Source organism: Malaclemys terrapin, chromosome 8 (assembly GCF_027887155.1).
Source record: "Malaclemys terrapin pileata isolate rMalTer1 chromosome 8, rMalTer1.hap1, whole genome shotgun sequence".
NCBI classification, from domain to species: Eukaryota; Metazoa; Chordata; order Testudines; family Emydidae; genus Malaclemys; species Malaclemys terrapin.
The window spans coordinates 16,139,704-16,157,970 of NC_071512.1; the positions used below are offsets into that span (position 1 = coordinate 16,139,704).

Here is an 18,267-nt window from a genome sequence, read left to right on the forward strand (position 1 = left end):
GATTTATTATGAAAAGGAGGGCATGTTGTGTGCTGAACACTCTCTGACAGCAAGTAGCCTGAATAAAGCCTGGAAATCAGTGTGCTTGTTCTTTTCTTGCCGCACCCGCTGTATTTCGCTACAGAAAGCAGTGATCCTTCATGTTGAATTTTGCTGCAGTTCTGGGGCTGGAGCACTTGCCATGTATACAAACATGAATGTCAGAAGTTCTCCGGTTAAATGCTTTTGGTGAGTGACGTCTCCTACAAGGAGAGTTCCGACATATTTTTCCGAATGCATTCAATCTCCTCACCGAGCCTCCTACCATTGCGTGGTTGTATTTTCCCTGTTATCAGGGAAGCTATACATTTCAGTCATGAAAAGTGAGCTGTAATAATAAAGGGTCTGAAAATAACTTGTCAGGGGGGGAAAAAAACAACACCCTATACACTATCTCAAACATCAGATTCAGAATGAAACATGTTCTCCATAACCTGGTTTTATGAAAGCAGCACAGTAGTTAGACTCCGTGTTTACTTGTTTTGAATCCCAATGAGGCGCATGTGACTTGGCTTCACTGATGTTCTTTTGGAAACCTCAATTCACTATAGTGGGATATTGATACAGACTTACAAAGTTGACAGTGACTGGAGCCATCTCAGATTTGTTTGCAGTCACTGATTGCAGAAGGATAAATTGGGATTTGTAGGATCAAATTAAAAACCAAATCATTAAATTGTATCCTGTTTAAATAAACCTTCACGATACACTCCCACAAATCCCTTTGCCCTGCTGTGGTCTTGGCAGCACACTTCGTATGTTGCTTCCTCTAATGCAGAATTTCATCCAAGTTCTTGGGCATGCTATATGTTGTCAATTGTATTGAGGATCCTCATGCTTTTTGTGCACAGTGTTAACAAACCATGTTTCAACCCTGCAAAGAGAGCAGGTAGTCTTAAAAAAAAAAAAAAAAAGATTTAGGTATTACAAAGGCAGTGTGGTCCAGTGGATAGAGCACTGGACCGAGTATCTGCAGACTTGATTCTATTCCCAGCCTGCCCCCTGTGTAGGGACCCGCTAAGCTAGGCTATGCTGCCTGTGAGGAGAGGTAGAGGCAAACCAAGACAAAGGGGATAATTTTAAATTTTTAGAAATTTATAAGGAAAAACTCCAAAATTGTACCATGAGAATAAATAATATAGAACATTACCAAACTTACTACTTGTAACAATAAACTATAGCTTACCAACTCATTAACCTTTTGTGAGCTTGTACACTCTGGGCAGTTAGTACCAAATGCATTGTTGTTAACCACAACAAAAGAGATTACTTAACAATATACTGTATCGTTTCAGAGAATATTTAACTTTCCCTCTCCTTGGTTGTAAATCTTTGCTTCTTTGTGTTTCTTTGGCTTGAAGTATTCCCTTAGATTCGATGTTCTTGTGCCTGTACCTCTTTTCACCGAGTTTACCCACAAGCGGGGTTTCTTTACCTAGTGGGCCCTCCCTGGTCCATCAGGCACCTTTGAACAGTATTCTGTCAGTAGACATTTAAACAGTCATTCTCTCGGTTCATGTATTTTAGGCTTCTTGTTTACCGTTTTCCGGTTCTGTTTCATCGAACACAGCTTTTTGATCAATTCTCTTTTTCACCAAATATATTTCCTTTCAGTTTTTTCCCTTGATACTCTTTCTCTGGTAGAGCTGTAGATTTTATTTCCCGCTGTTTCCCTTCCCTAATAATGCCTGTTCACATACCCAGGTCGTCGTCTTTTTTCTTTTTTTTTTTAATTTTCTGCTTCCCCTGACCTGAAACCTTTCCTATGTTCTTTCTTTTCTCCTTCTCACTTCCCAGTCCCCTACTTTTATTCTCCTGTTCTTATATTTTATCACCTCACCTCCTACCCAGCCTCCGGTTCATCTGCTAGCTCAGCATCTTGACTTTTCTCTTTCTCTAAGAGCTTTTCCAACGGCTCCTTTGGGTAGATTCTGAACCCCCTTCCTAGCTCAAGCTGCCCTGTCCTGGGCCATCTCTCTCCCCAGGACAGGGCAGCTAGCTAGTGCCAGGGTGAGGGTTACTGCACATGCCTTGGGCAGATCAGTTCACCTGTGTGTTTCCCAATCTCTAAAATGAGGTCAATGAGCCCCTTGTTTGTAAAGCAATTTCAGATCTGCAGGAAAAAAGTGTTACAGAAAAGCTAGCTGCTATTTATAGTGCTTATATGTCCCAGGATGTAAATTCTCTATAACGTTTGTGAAAGTGGCTTAGAACTGGATCCCAGCTATGGGAGGCATGAGGCTGACATGCGGTATTAAGCACTATATCTGAGGTGTTTTCCTTCTTAGGGTTCTTAACGATATTTGCACCATTCAAGCTGCTTATTCGATTGCTTTGAGTGGTGTTTTATCAGTCTCAGCACAGAGCTGTCATCAGACACTACAGCCTTGGGGTATGGTTGTGTCCAGATTAAATGGGGAAAGAGCTACTTGCAAAGTGGATGTGAATAGGAAAAGAATAGTAAGCAATGAGAAGAGAAAACAAGCCGTGAGGAAAACAGGGTGTTTTGCAGGACAGTGAATAGAAAATATGTATATTCCCAAGTATAAAGGCAATAAGAGGTTTGAATTTTCTGCTTTTCATGTTGTTCAAAGATTGTATGAACCCGAGTGACAAAAGCTTAACTTGGATTGTACTTAAAAAAAAAAAAATCCAATACTTGAGGTGCAACAGTGGCAACTGGGGTACAGAATGGAAGAGTTTCTGGATAAATGAGGAATGCCCAGGTAGGCCCTTGTTGATAGATGTTTACATGAGTTACTGACAGATCCTGTCTGGTTGAATGCCAGCAATCTCATCAGGATTTATATTAAGCGGTATACAAAATCTTCTTTCACCTCCGCCTCCTCCAATGTGGGGAGGAGTAACAGTTCTTAAGTGATCAGCATTTCCCTTTGTTGTTTGGGTGTGGTGGAAGGATGAATCTCCATTGAAACCTACTGGTTGACTGTACTGAATAAAATGGGACTATCAGTAGCAATTTGCAGCTATGGCAGTTTGTGGAGGTGTTCATACCTCAGAATTCAGGATGCAAATTTCACTGAAGCCTCATTCCAGTGAAGCTACTGTTATGTTGTCTGGTGTTCATGTCCAGGTTATTGTGAGCCCTTAATGTCCTTGGATTCATTATTATAACCTGCTTGCTCATTGTTTTTTGGATACCTTCAGTAAACTCCACAGCCCATGCTCTGCTATCAGTTACACCGGTGCAGTACCACTGAAGTCAATAGAGTTGTACCAGGCTACGAGAGAGAAGAATTTGTTGTCAAATGCCCTATTCCAGTATTATATTGGTTCTCCTGTAAAACATTGGTGGATGCCTTGAGGCTTAATTTCATTTGTTTCAAAGTCCAGGTCTGGAGCACAGACGATATCTTCTTGAATCTTATGCCAAATTCATCTTCTCTTTCTGTCTGGTCTACCTGACGAGACTGATTTTTCCCCCCCCCCCCTCTTTTTTTTTTTTTTTTTTTTTTTTTTTTTTTTTTTTTTTACTGCAGTGTTTCTTTCTTCTCCACAGGCCTGGTGTGATCACCATGCAAGCACTTTCTGAAGAGGACCGAAAGCTTTGGATGGAGGCTATGGATGGCCGGGAACCGGTAAGAAGGGACAGTAATGCATACCTGTCTAATGAAGACTCAAAAGGCTCTTTTTGTGGCCCAGTTGTCTGCTGTGAAGCAGTGTGTCACGCTGCACTTGCCAACCTCCATGAGCACTGTATCTGTGGGGCATCTCTCTGGTTCTGGCATGAGAATCCTTTAATACTCTGGTTAAATATTGAGGTAATACTCTATTTCCTGTGCTTGGATGGCTGGAAGGCTCTGGCTACCTTTGCTCCTGTGGAACATAGGCTAAACTAGCACCAACACGCTCCTGTGCTGCTGTGTTGTGTTAACAGGAAATCACAGCAACACGATCTAAGGAAGAACATATACAGTGTGTGATTTGCAGGGTTTTCTGCGGCCTGCTGTTCTCAGGGGGCTTTACAGTGTTCCAGTAAGAGTCATAGTGCTACCCCCCCCCCCCCTTCAGCAGCCCATGTCTTGTGATTGTGTTTACTCCTGGTTTGCCAAAGGAGCACAGCAAATGGGTTTCACAAGTGATGGAGAAGATGGAGGTTTCCCTTGTATGCCGCTTCTGCTGGTGAATGTGGAGGACTTTTAATATTGATAATGCATGGGTTTTCTGTTGTAATTTTATTCTAGTGCTCTGTTACAGCACAGTAATAAACAGTCCAGGTTAGTTGGATCTGAGGCCTGAAGTGTAGGAGCAGGATTTTATAATTGTACTGTGAGAATTAATGTATGATTTGATTTTACCCTGCTAGCCACCCTTTTTAAATAGCAGAAAGGAATGACAGACCAGAACAATCCTTATGACTGATTATGGTCACCCTTTTGTTTTAATGTTATAATGTCTACTATGGTTTTCTATGTGTATTACAAATTAGGCATTCTAGTTAAATATACATTTCTTTGTTTTAAGGTTTTAGTAAGTAAGAGACAGGATCTTGTATTGTATCTATGTTAAGGAGATTAGAGGAATGTTGAGGGCCTGAAGCCCCAATGTGAATTGTTTTAGTTATAAGATTTAGCAAGGCTTGATTTACAATGTCTTCTGCTGAATATACAATACTGCTGTCTGTATACCTTTGAAGGTTTCTGTAAGAGATTGTTTGTGAGAATGAGGAATGCATGCATCAGGAAAAGATAAGGTGTGAAAGCCATCACAAATGTCCAGATGGTCAAGAAAAAGTGAGAGACTTGGAAAGACCAGGAGACAATCAGGAAACATCCATTGTATGTGATGCTAAACATGTTAGCAGCATTGACGACCTCAGAGGTGAGGCAGGCACCCCCCTCCACTCTCCCCCCCCCCCCCCCGAAGGTGAGACAACAAGTAGAGGATAACGATGGGAAGCCTGACAATAACCATCAAATGATAACACCACTTAAGGACTAATGATTACAGGATGACATTGCAAAATGCATGGACTCAAATGGGAATTTACAACTATAAAGCTGGGGTGCTTTGCCATGGAACTCTGGGTTCAGTCCTGCACAGCCTCGGAGCATTGGATCGCGACCGACTCGAGCAACAACAGACTGGTAACGATAAACATCAACTGGCAGAGTTGTGTGTGTGTGAAAAGCATATGCTAACTGTTGTATTTTCAATAAATGCTGCGTATTTGCCTTCTCCTGAAAAGATCCCATGTGCTTTGTATGAGCATAACAGAAGCAGAATACTATTATCTACGGATTAAAGCAGTAGTTGAGATGAAGCTCGAATTGCATGACTGCAGGTGCTGTTTAAACTTTGGGGCAATATTTTAAGGTTGTGATCCTCACATTTCAGAATGTGCACCATTTAAAAGATGCTACATTCAAAGTTGATACAAGGACGTGCAGAATTAGGCTGTGGGTCTCCATTGCCACAGGAAGTCACTGAGGCTTAGAATTTAGCAAGGTTCACAAAGGATTTGGACATTTATGTGAATAACAAAAAATATCTGGAATTGTTGTCATCAATAACTATACATTTGGAAGAGTTTTTGACCTCATGCTTCAGGGTTTAAGTCAGTCTCTGTCTATTAGAGATCAGGATGAGACCATATCTGCCCACTGTGGGTCTCTCACAGCTTCCTTTGAAGCATCTGGTGCTGGCTGTTGTGAAAGACAGGATATTGATTTAGATGGACCCTGGGTCTGATTCATTAGGGCAATGCCTGTAGTGGTTGCTTATCTGTTGCTGGCTGTGTGCTAGAGAAGGGGTGAGTAAGCAAAGGTGAAACATGCCTTATGCAGTGGGCTGGACACCTGTTGTGACAATTTAGGGGGCGGTTGCATAGCAGAGGCTGTTCTTGGTCAGGTCACCTATTTTTGGACAGGTTGCAATGGTTCAAAAAACCAAAAGGCTTAAGTGTATGTGCCCTGGTTACTATTCAAATATGGCATTTCCTCACTGATTCCTGTAAACTCTTCAGGTCTTGGAGAAACTGTGATGTTTGATCAGTTACTCAAACAAATGAAATACTGATTCTCCCCCCCGGCCCCCGCAATGGAACTCTGACACTAAAACGGAGTTCTGGGCAGTGCTTAATTGTAGCTACAGACTCCTCATTTCCAGGAACAGTCTCCTGAGGAAGGCTTCCTGCATAGAGGGAAAGTTGGCAGGCACCAGAAAGAAATGGGGTTAGTGCAACTGGGTGTATGTTATAATGCCAAAAGCCCAGCACGTCCCACCACCTTCCTTTTTTCCCCGACTTTTTGGGACCCCTGTACATGATAGCCTGTCCTTCCCTTCGCTTCTTGTCTAGCTGGAAGCAATTATATTAAGAAAATATTCCTCTATAATTCAAATCAAGTTCTCTGGCTCCAATATGAGCTGTCTTTTCTCTTTTTTAAATTACGACCCATCTGGTTTCTGCAGTGGCTGCTGCAGAAGTGAGATGGTAATATTGCTTCCTCCTCCTAACTGCAATCATAAAAATAGCACAATCAATTAAAGAGTGAACAAGACATGTACAGTAAAACACATGACATGATCACAAATTGTCCTTCTCTCGTCCTTGTAATCTTCTACTCTCCTATCCCAGCTTCACTGGACCTTTTTGTTGTGACCTGTCAAATATAAGCCCCGTGATCCTTCAATTGCTTACGCAGATCCATTCACCCAGGTTTAGTCCTGTTGACTGCATCAGGTTTTGCACAGGTGGTAGAGTCAGTCTGTTAGGATTACAGGATCGGTGCCACAGATTGTAAGCACCCCTCTGGTCGGTGACTGTGTCTCTTACTTGTTTGTAAAGTGCCACACATGACAAAAGGTGCTATAAAATAATAAATAATACCGAGCAGCCCAGATTTCCTGTTGGTGGCCCTAGTTTTATGTGAACTAGTTCAAAAACAGTCCAGTCCTTCATACTGACCATTGCACATTTATTTTCTTCTCCATAATGCCCATCTGTTTAGGTGGCTTGCTAGTTCAGTACAGTGGGTTTCAAACTATTTTTTTCTGGGGACCATGTTGAAGAAAATTTTTGATGCCCGTGACCCAACGGAGCTGGGGATGAGGGGTTTGGGGTGCAGGAAGGGGTTTTGGGTTGTGGGGGGTCAGGGCTGGGGCAGGGGGTTGGGATGCGGAAGGGGGTCAGGGCTCTGGGCTGGGGATGCAGACTCTGGAGTGGGGCTGGGGATGAGGGGTTTGGGGTGTAGGAAGGGGCTCTGCAGAGGTTATGGGGGGCTCAGGGCTGGGGGTCGGGGTGTGGGAGGGGGTCAGGGCTCTGGGCTGGGGGTGCAGGCTCTGGGGTGGGGCTAGGGATGAAGGGTTTGGGGTGTAGGAAGGGGCTCTGCAGAGGTTATGGGGGGCTCAGGGCTGGGGGTCACGGTGTGGGAGGGGGTCAGGGCTCTGGGCTGGGGGTGCAGACTCTGGGGTGGGGCTAGGGATGAAGGGTTTGGGGTGCAGGAGGGGGCTCTGGCTTGAGGGGGGTGTCAGGATGGGGCCTGGGGTTGGGGCACGGAATTATCTCCGGTGGCTCCCAGTCAGAGGCTTCCCGCCTGTCCTGGCACTGCAGACCGTTCTGTGTCCTGGAAGTGGCCAGCAACAGGTCCGGCTGCTAGGCGGAGGCGCGCAAGCGGCTTTGCGCAACTCTCACCCACGCCCACCCCCCTGCACCTCCAGCGCCCATTGGCCGGAAACCGGCCAATGGGAGTGTAGAGCCAGTGATCAGGGCGGGGGCAGCACGCAGAGCCCCATGGCCCCCCTGACTAGAAGCCGGACCCCCTGCTGCCCACTTCCGGGGCGCAACGCGGTGTCAGAAAAGGTAGGCACTAGCCTTTTAACGTCCCTGACCAGAGCAAGGCGACCCAGCACAGTACATGCTGCGACCCACGGTTTGAAAAACACTGGTTTAGTACATCTACTTATGCAGGTTATCACTTTGGAGATGCAATGACTGATGTATGTTTATAGCACTTTGAACTGGCCATCCATGTACACCACTGGCACCCTCACCTACTGAAGCACCGTACAGAATGGCAGTCATAAGGCATTAGTGGTGAAAGCACAGTTGGTGGATAAGGCAGATTCCTTGTCCTTGGTCCACCTCCTCCACATCTCTAAAGTTACAGGAAATTGGGTTGTAAATTTGTTGCGTGTGGTTTTGTCTTATGACACCAGGATGTCAGTTGTTAGGCTTACTTCACAAAGTCTGCTTTGCACAATAAGTAAGTTTAACCCCTAAACTTCCAGAACTATGCATTGTGATTCTTTTTTTTTCTTACTTTATTTTACTGGCCTAGAAAAGAAGCTGATCTCACTTCCACTCTCTTTTCTTGCTTGAAAGGTTCAACACAGAAAAAAAATAGATAGTGTTGGATATAACTCCATGAACGAATTTAGAAGCCCAGTGTGTAACGATATTAAAGTGGATTGAGTTGCATTTTTTTTATTGCACTTACTTTAAAACTAAGAACCAATGCAGTGCTACTATTTAACCAGGACTAAATATGGAATGTGAGTTATTAGCCAAGGTATTTTAACAAATTGAAAAGATTTACCATACCTTCAGTGCTAAGAGCAACAGTCAGATAGAGACGACTTTAGCTTTCTATTAGCTTTCACTGGTATAATTAGTTGTACTAAAAATCACAAGTTTCCCTTGATTTATATCACTCATGGAGGCTAGAAACAAGGGACGTCTTAGTCTCAACACAGAGCATTTAAACTGGCTTTTTGTTAATGTTTTCAGCATTAAAATGTATTGGTCTCCCCTCCCCCCCAGTCAAATATTGAAATGTGTGTATTGGGGGAGGGGACATGCCAAAGCTAGTGCTTCTTTATAGGAGACTGAGTGAAGGATAAAATGTGTATGTACTCAGAAAGGTGACACGTTGGGGCATCAAAAGAGGCACAAATTAGGCTGTTTGCTTTGAGGCAGAGAGCAGAACAAGATAAGTAGTTTAGTAAGATTGGGGCTTTCTTGCCAAGTCTTCACTGAGCATGCCAGCCAGAGGAGAGATCATAGGGTCAGTGGTACCTTGTTACTACTTTCCAAAACACTAGTGATCAGAGCCCTAAAGATCATCTTCACATAAACACCTCCTGAAATGTGCCACAACTTTCCTGAAGCATTTGGAACTTGAGGTGTTAAAAGCATTTGTCAAGAAAAATTAGTATAGTTGTCGCTGTGCGGTTGCAGGATATTAGAGAGACCAGGTGGATGAGTCAATGTCTTTTAGTGGACTGACTTCTGGTGGTGAGAGAGGCAGGCAAGCTTTTGAGCCATGCAGAGCTCTTCTTCAGATCTCGGGAAGGTACTCCAGGTGTCACAGCAAAATGCCAGGTGGAACATATTGCTTAGCATTGTGCTGGGATGCTCAGAGTACCTTTCCCAGAGCTGAAGAAGAGCTCTGCGTGACTTGAAAGCTTGCCTCTCTCACCACCAGAAGTTGGTCCAGTAAAAGATATTACCTCACCCACCTTGTCTCTTAAAACAAACAAAGAAAAGCATCTTAGTCCATAAGTCACATCCTGGCTGAGCTGTATTAACTCATTGCACGGCCTTGACCAGTTTATAGCTACAAAATTGTGTTTTTAAAAGGGGAATGTAACATCCTGGAATTCTAGGGGACAAAATATGGTACAGGAGGATCTGAGCAGCTCGGTCTTAGTAGGTAAATGGTAATTGCCCTTTTTTTAAAAAAAAAGGAGGGGCGGAATAAAACACACTGAGATACTTTTTATATTGATCATTTCGGGTAGGAGTCACTTCTTGGAACTGGTTGTCATTGCTGTAAACCGAAATAGGCCATCTCCTTGGTTATGCTGAGGCAATCAGTGCCAGGCCTTGTTTTGTGTGCTTCCTAGTATAGCATGCTGAAATGAAGTTACAAAATCTGGTCTTTCTTGGTCCATTTTCCCTTTTGTTTTTCTTTCCGCTTAATTCCTTAGTATAGTTTGCCAGCTTGGTGGGCAAGGACAGTGTCTGCATTCTGAGAAGCCCCTAGCACGCTTCTAGGCACTCTTTATTAATTAATAAATAATCCATTATGCAATGAATGAAAACTAGCGATGAGCTAACATCAAAAGGTTCACTGGTCCCCTTCTGACAATCTTCCAAAAGTTCACTAGGATAACTCGCGGAGAGAATTAATAATAGACTTTTAGAGCCAGATTTTCCAAAGGGCAACCTCCCTATTGTATTGACCTTCTCCGTTGGATCATATGAACTGGAACCATAAACTCCCTGAACATTAAATCTCACCAAATGAGGGTCAATCCATCCTCATCATCATATCCACTCATTATTATCCACACCCGAACATAGCCACTTTATGAACTTCATACCCTCATATCTCAATGTCTGTACTTTGACCCATCAACCTTTTACCCCCAATCGGGGATATTGCAGATTATGTATTCCTCATGCCACCTTATCTTAAACCAAACTTTGCACCCTCGATAATCTGTATGTTATTCCCTGATAACCAGAAACTTCTACTGTTCAAACTCTGTTCAATATATTTTTTTTAACATCATCTTAATAACATTTTTAAATCTGCTGTGTTCTGAGCACTTCTGGTTGCTTTGTTCAGGTTCCTAAAGGGGCACAGAGCTCTTGTGGAAAATCTGGCCCCATTTGTTAGTGCTAAGAACTTTAGAAAGCTCAATAGTGGTTAGGGTTGAACTAACGGCGGCCCACAGTCTATTCCATCCATTCAAATCTAACCCATACTGAACTTTTCTTTTAACCTCCTGGGATTATTAGATTCCCATTTTGGGTTCATGTTTTTTTTCCAAGTTGCTCCAGTGCACCTGGCCCCTAATAACTACAGCCTGAGATTATGGTGTATCCACTGTCAATAGCCAAATGGCATAAAGAGTTTCAACAGTTCTCAGCATGCCACTTCAATGCATGGATAAATTGCTTGATCTGGGCATGCATGCGAGCACTCATATCTATACAGGGTTATGCCTATGCTGCGATCGGAGGTGTAATTGCAGATCATATAGATACGCCCTGCTACCTTTAATCTAGCTAGTGTGGCTAAAAGTAGCAGGGAAGGTGTGGTGGCAAGGGCTTCAGCATCAGCTGAACAGCACACCTGGAACTCTGGCTACTTACTCATGTTCCTAGCCCATTGCAACATCTGTGTTGCTGCATCTTTGCTGCTATTTTTAGCCGCACTCGTTGGATTAAAGCGAGCACAGGTGTGCCTACCTGAGCTGCGGTCACACCTCCAACTACAGTGTAGACTTACCCAGAGCCTCAGTTCTGTAACTGCTGAGCTGCACAGAAAATGCGGAATCTGTTAGTGAGTGTGTGGTCTCTGCCGGTGCCAGATCCTGCAAGGTGCTGACAGCCCTCAAATTTCGTGAAGTCAGTGGGAGCTGAGAGCACTAGGCACCTTAAAGGGACCACATAAGGCTTGATTTTTTTTCAGAGATGCTGCGCCACCTGCAGCTCTACAGAAGCAGACTCATATTTAGCATGTAGCGTAATTTCCCCCCGCCCCGCCCTGAAATCTGTTTCAAAGAACCCACTACACGTGTATATAAGATCCACTCCGACCTTTCCAAAGTGACTCTGCCTGTGCGATCTGCTCCTCCTACAGACTCCTTTGTAACCCTCGAAGCCATGCCACTGGTGTCCTCTCCTGACAGCCCCGTTAAACAGCATCTCTCTGCTAATACAGCTGTTGTTCTGGCCTAAAGAGAAAGCTCTGCTTTTATTGTTCAGGTCACACACATGCTTATTTACCTGCATGTGTGGTTAGGCTATCGGTGGAGGAGATGGTTAACAATCCCAGGAATGTAAGTAGCCTGCCTAGCACAGAACTCGGTTCCTTCCGAGCTTGCTCTTTCCAGAACCAGAAGAGCAAAAGACTATACAAACCTCGGCCAATTTTACATAAAGCATGCAACAGGATGCTCTGCTGCTAAGACTACAGCAGCTGGATGCCACGTTGCTCTTGCAGTGTTTGGAAGGAAAGGCCAGTAGAGGAGGCAGGGGCTGAAACGCTGTGGGAGGGGTTCTCCACCAGAAAAACACAAAATGGAGAGGAAGAAAAGATTTGGGTGTGGTGAATTGCCATGTAGGCTGTTGTCCACTAGATGGCAAGCTGAGACCAACAGGCTCATTGCACTTGGGCCTGGAGGTAAAGGAGAGCTGGGATCTCCAGCAGAGCAACTGGCCTAGTGCCATTCCCCTGTTCTCAGTGGTTTATAACTCAGCTATATAAAAGGTGGGGTGGAAAAAGTGCCCTGCACCAAAACCTGGTAATCTAGTGGCCATGCAGGATACGCTAGGGTTAATCGCTGGGATCTCCCTTCCCAGGCCAGAGGTGGCTTGGCATGCTGTGGGAAGCAGTGTGACCAGCTGTGAGAGGGAAGAAGGGGGGGTTGCCGTGGTAGAAAAAGAAAGGGAGAGACAGTGCCTCACTTCACCCTGCACCAGTCTCAGTCCCTCCAGCTGCTTGCATGTGGCACAGTGCTTTTATTTTTTTGGAGTGGACTTATGAGGCGGAGACATTGTTGAGCAGCAAGGAGTGGTTGCCCCCTCCCTCAGCCCCTTCAGCACGACAGCAGCAGCTGAAGGAAAATCCTGACTTTCTCTCTGAGCACTGTGCAGCACTAATGTCCTGACTTCCAGAGGGGCAGCAGAGAACCAGAAGCAGGCAGTGGTGCCAAGTACAGAGTAACTGACTACACAGCCATGTCCCCTTTCCTCTTCCCTTCCTCCCCACCCACTTAGTTTTGTTTCTTCTTCCCAACTGGGCTAGTTTTGCTCCCCCCCTTTAAGCCATACCTCCCTAAACTCTTCAAACCTCTTCTGATCTTCCCCCTTCCCTGCTGTTCCAGCTAATCTCATGGTCTCCAAGCAGCAACAGTTCAAGTCCATCTTCTGCAGCATAGATGCCAAAAGTCCCCTTTCGTCCCTACAAAAAAAAAAAAAAAAAAAAAAAAAAAAAGTCAAACCTCAGCATACTCCTCCTGAGGAAAACATTGTTTTGGGCTCTTCCCTCCTGCTGTCAGGTTAAAGGAGCCGCTGGCATTTTTCAAGCCAGGTAGCATTTTTGAAGTAAACCGAATGGAGACGAAAATCCTCTAAACCACAACTCCCTTCCCATTTTCATTATTTATCTATTTTCCCCACCTCCTCCCTCTCTGTTTCCTTTTTCTCACCCCATTCCCTCTTGCATGTGAACTTGCTCTAGTTTGGGGCGGGGTAGGGGGAAGCGATGTTCAGAGTGCAAAGTTTCCCAGTGTTTATAAGCAGCGTTTCAGCCCCGTTCCATGGAGCCGTCCATTCGGCTTCTATTCAGAGGCAGCGCAGAGAGCTCAGTGACTGTGGATACAGTCGTTGTTGGAATTGCATGTTACCATGGTGATCTGCTGTGACCATATTAATAAATCTCAACTCCTCTCTCTGTATTTGTGAAAGAAACAATACAAATACACCCACGTTTCTGAATGCCTTTGAAATGAGATCAAGGCACTTGTACTGTAGAAGGCACAGACATAGCTCTTTGGCATGACCTCTTGGTACAGGATGTTGGGGGTGTATGGTGTAGAGGTAGCATACTGGAGATGTCTCTCTGGTGCTGTATTAGATTAGACTGGGCAGTGCTTTATAATTCCTCGGTCCTTGCCATGTAGGTCTAATGTGCCACATACGACCAGGGACCTTATTTCTAGTCCACAAAATGGGGCAGGATGTGTGGAGACTGCAGGTGAATGTAGGGCACTAGAAACAGGATGGTGGCCTGTGAGAGAGTTGATGGGAACCCAGTGGTTCCCCGGAATGATTTTTTTTTTAATTAGAGCTGTGACATTCTAATGTCTATCTGCCTCTGAGACTATGCAGTATAAAAATGCATCAGTCCTTCCTTGCTAACTTCCCCGTTCCCCTTTTGCAACCGTCTGCCAGCTGTAAATATTATCTTCATTCTACATTTTAAAAAGTGTACCCATTGGAAGGACTGCCAAATCTCACTGTGTGGAAGAAAAGCAGTGTCTGCCTGTTTAAGGTTTATGGTTTTTTTGTTTAGTACTTGTGAATTGTGCCAAATGGACCTCCCTGCAAACTGACCTTCTGTCTCAGATCGCAGAACAGGTACATTAAGGGTACGTCTACACTACAAAATTAGGTCAATTTTATAGAAGTCAATTTTTAGAAAATGATTTTATACAGTCAATTGTGTATGTCCCCACTAAATCCATTAAGTCGGCAGAGTGTGTCCTCACTACTGTGGCTAGCATTGACTCAAGGAGCGGTGCACTGTGGGAAGCTATCCCATAGTTCCTGCAGTCTCTGCTGTCCATTGGAATTCTGAGTTAAGCTTCCAATGCCTGATGGGGCAAAAACATTGTTGCGGGTGGTTTTGGGTACATGTCATCAGTCTCCCCTCCCTCCATGAAAGCAATGTCAGACAATCATTTCGCACCTTTTTTCCTGGTTACCCGTGCAAATGCCATAGCATGGCAAGCATGAAGCCTGCTCAGCTCACCGCTGGTGTTGCAAGCATTGTAAACACCTCACACATTATACTGCAGTATGTGCAGAAGCTGGCTAAGAGACGGCAGCACAAGGACGATTGTGAAGAGGACATGGACACAGACGTTCCTGAAAGCAAGGGATGTGGCAACTGGGACACCATGGCGGCAGTGGGGCTGGTTGATACAGTGGAATGCCGATTCTGGGCCTGGCAAACAAGCACAGACTGGTGCGACCGCATAGTGTTGCAGGTATGGGAAGATTCCCAGTGGCTGCGAAACTTTCGCATGCTTAAGGTCATTTTCCTGGAACTCTGTGAGTTGCTTTCCCCCGCCCTGAAGCGCAGGAATACCAAGATGAGAGCTACCCTAACAGTTGAGAAGCGAGTGGCGATAGCCCTGTGGAAGCTTGCAATGCCTGACTGCTACCGGTCAGTTGGGAATCAATTTGGAGTGAGCAAATCTACTGTGGGGACTGCTGTGATTCAAGTAGCCAGTGCAATCACTGATGTTCTACTATCAAGGGTAGTGACTCTGGGAAATCTGCAAGTCATAGTAGATGGCTTTGCTGCAATGGGATTCCCTAACTGTGGTGGGGCGATACATGGAATGCATATCCCTATCTTGGCACCGGACCACCTTGCCAACCAGTACATAAACCGCAAGGAGTACTTCTCAATGGTGCCGCAAGCACTGGTGGATCACAAGGGACGTTTCACTGACATCAACGTGGGACACTCGCATCTTTAGGAACTCCTGGCTGTTTGAGCAACTGCAAGAAGGGACTTACTTCTCAGAGCAGAAAATTTCTGTTGGGGATGTTGAAATGCCAATAGTTACCCTTGGAGACCTAGCCTACCCCTTGCTTCCTTGGCTCATGAAGCCATACACAGGTAGCCTGGACAGTAGTAAGGAGCAGTTCAACTATAGGCTGAGCAAGTGCAGAACGGTGGTAGAATGTGCCTTTGAATGTTTAAAAGTTCGCTGGCGCTGTTTGCTGAGCATGTCCATTTGCTCCCCCATTAGCCTCAGCATTGCCTCCTGCCTCTTCTCATTGCACTCACTTAATGCTTTCCTGGACTCTGCCACTCAATGCCTCCATGCATTCAGCTGTGCCCTATCAGTGTGGGAGAACTGTATGAGCTCAGAAAACATGTCATTGCAAGTACATTTTTTTCCGACATCTAATCTGCGATAACCTCAGGGACGGAGATGATAGGGGGAGCATAGAAACATTTGCACCTGTGGGGGGATAAAAAGGGAGAGTAAAATTTAAGATGATACATTTCTGAGAACAAAAGGGAGACTCTTTCACAGTGAATCAAGCAATTCACAGTAGACAGCACATGTGCTTTAGGTACAAGGTTGCATTTTGCCTTTTATATTGAGCGCCTGCCGGTATGGTGACACATCACACACAGCTGGGCAACAGTTCAGTTTCCAGGCAGCCATGGTAAGCCAAAGAGTACGTGGGTTTGGCTTCTAACACCTTCATAACATGTGGGAATGTTTTCAAACTGCAGCACCCTCCTTTCCCATAGCAAGCAATGCTGGTTGGGTTTGCCATTTAAAAGGAGGGGCTGCAGTTTTCGGGTGGATGTGCAGCACACACCTCCCTCCACCCCTCCATGTGGCTATTTGGGATGATCCCTTCACCCCTCCCCCCGCCCCGTGGCTATTCTCGGGGATGATCTCTTTTAGCCAAGCGCAAACAGCCCAGCATGAATGGGGCCCTTTTACTGTTCCCTTACAAAAATTCCCCTATTTCAACCAGATGACCATGAATGATATCACTCTCCTGAGGCTAACACAGAAAGATATAGACTGAATGTTGCTTGAATGCGACCAAAACCCAGGACCATTCGCTGACATGCTTTGTGCTGCAATGATTCCAGACCACTTGCTACTGGCTTGGCGTGGTAAAGTGTCCTACCGTGGAGGATGAAATAAGGCAGCCCTCCCAGAAACCGTCTGCAAAGGCTTTCAGAGTACCTCCAGGAGAGCTTCATGGAGATGTCCCTGGAGGATTCCCGCTCCATCTCCAGACACGTGAACAGATTTTCCAGTAGCTGTACTGGCCGCAAATGCATCCCAAGTCTTCAGGGCAAATCAAACATTAAACACAATCGCTTTTAAACCCTGTACTGTAGTTACAAATGTGCACTCACCAGAGGTGCCTTCTCCGCCTGCAGGGTCGGGGATCCTGCCTTGGGAGGGTATTGGCTCCAGGGTGATGAAAAGGTACTGGTTGCCAGGGAGAACGGATTCACTGCTTGCCTGCTGTGTGTTCTCCTCCTCCTCCTCCTCATCCACAAAATCCTCCTCCGTGTCGCGTGAGACTCCCCCCTTGCAAGTGTCCACAGACAGTGGTGGGGCAGTGGTAGGGTGCCCCCCTAGAATGCCATGCAGCTGATCATAGAAGCGACATATATGGGTCTCTGACCCAGAGTAACTGTTTGTCTCCTTTGTCTTTTGATAGGCTTGCCTGAGCTCCTTGACTTTCATGCGGCACTGCTGTGTGTCCCTGGTGTAGCCTCTATCCACCATGCCCTGTGCGATTTTGGCATATATATTAGCATTTCTTCTTTTTGATCGGCGTTCTGCCTGCATAGATTCTTCTCCCCATACAGCAATCAGATCCAGTGTCTCCCGTTCGCTCCATGCTGGAGCTGGTTTGCGATTCTGGGGGGACTGCATGGTCACCTCTGCTGCTGAGCTCACCACTCTGACCAAACAGGAAATGAAATTCAAAAGTTCCCGGGGCTTTTCCTGTGTACCTGGCTAGTGCATCAGAGTTGAAAGTGCTGTCCAGAGCGGTCACATTGGAGCACTCTGGGATAGCTCCCGGAGCCAATAACGTCGATTTGCATTCAAACTACCCCAAATTCGACCCATCAAGGTCGATTTTATTGCTACTCCCCTCACCAGGGAGGAGTACAGAAGTCAATTTAGGTCAATGGAACGGGGTTGCTTGTGTAGATGCATTCATTATAAAATCGACCTAACATGGCTAAATTCGACCTAACCCTGTAGTGTAGACCAGGGCTAAGGGTATGTCTACACTACGGGATTAATCCGAATTTAGATAATTCGGATTTGAAAAACAGGTTGTATAAAGTCGAAATGGATGCGGCCACACTAAGCACATTACTTCGGTGGTGTGCGTCCAAGTACCGGGGCTAGTGTCGATTTCTGCACCGTTGCACTGTGGGTAGCAATTCCATAGCTATCCCATAGTTCCCGCAGTCTCCCGCGCCCATTGGGATTGTGGGTTAAGATCCCAGTGCCTGATGGGACAAAAAACATCGTCGCAGGTGGTTCTGGGTACAGCCTCACCTCCTCCCTCCCTCCCTGCATGAAAGCAACGGACGGCAGACAACCATTTTCGCGCCTTTTTTCCTGGGTGGGTGAACACTGCAGACTCCATACCATGGCAAGCATGGAGCCCGCTGAGCTCAAGACAGCAGTCATGAATATTGTAAACACCTCGCGCGTTCTCGTGGAGTTTATGCTCAGCCAGGACCAGAGAAACGAGGCGAGGAGGCAGCGGCGGCGGCAGCGCAGCAACAAGCATGATGAGGACATGGACACAGACACGGATACAGAATTCAGTGAAACCACAGGCCCCGGTGCTTTGGAGATCATGTTGTTAATGGGGCAGATTCTATCCATGGAACGCCGATTCTGGGCAAGGGAAACAAGCACAGACTGGTGGGACCGCATAGTGTTGCA

At 45.6% G+C, this 18,267-nt stretch overlaps 1 protein-coding gene across 2 annotated transcripts in view; it reads left to right on the forward strand.

Moving 5' to 3' along the window:
* The window catches only part of ARHGAP26 (Rho GTPase activating protein 26), a 317,491-nt gene that overhangs the window by 119,749 nt on the left and 179,475 nt on the right, over positions 1–18,267 (forward strand). For both annotated transcript variants that reach the window (XM_054038402.1, XM_054038403.1), the window contains exon 11: positions 3,560–3,638. In XM_054038402.1, coding sequence (XP_053894377.1) covers positions 3,560–3,638 — 79 coding nt within the window. The remainder of the gene's footprint in view (positions 1–3,559; positions 3,639–18,267) is intronic.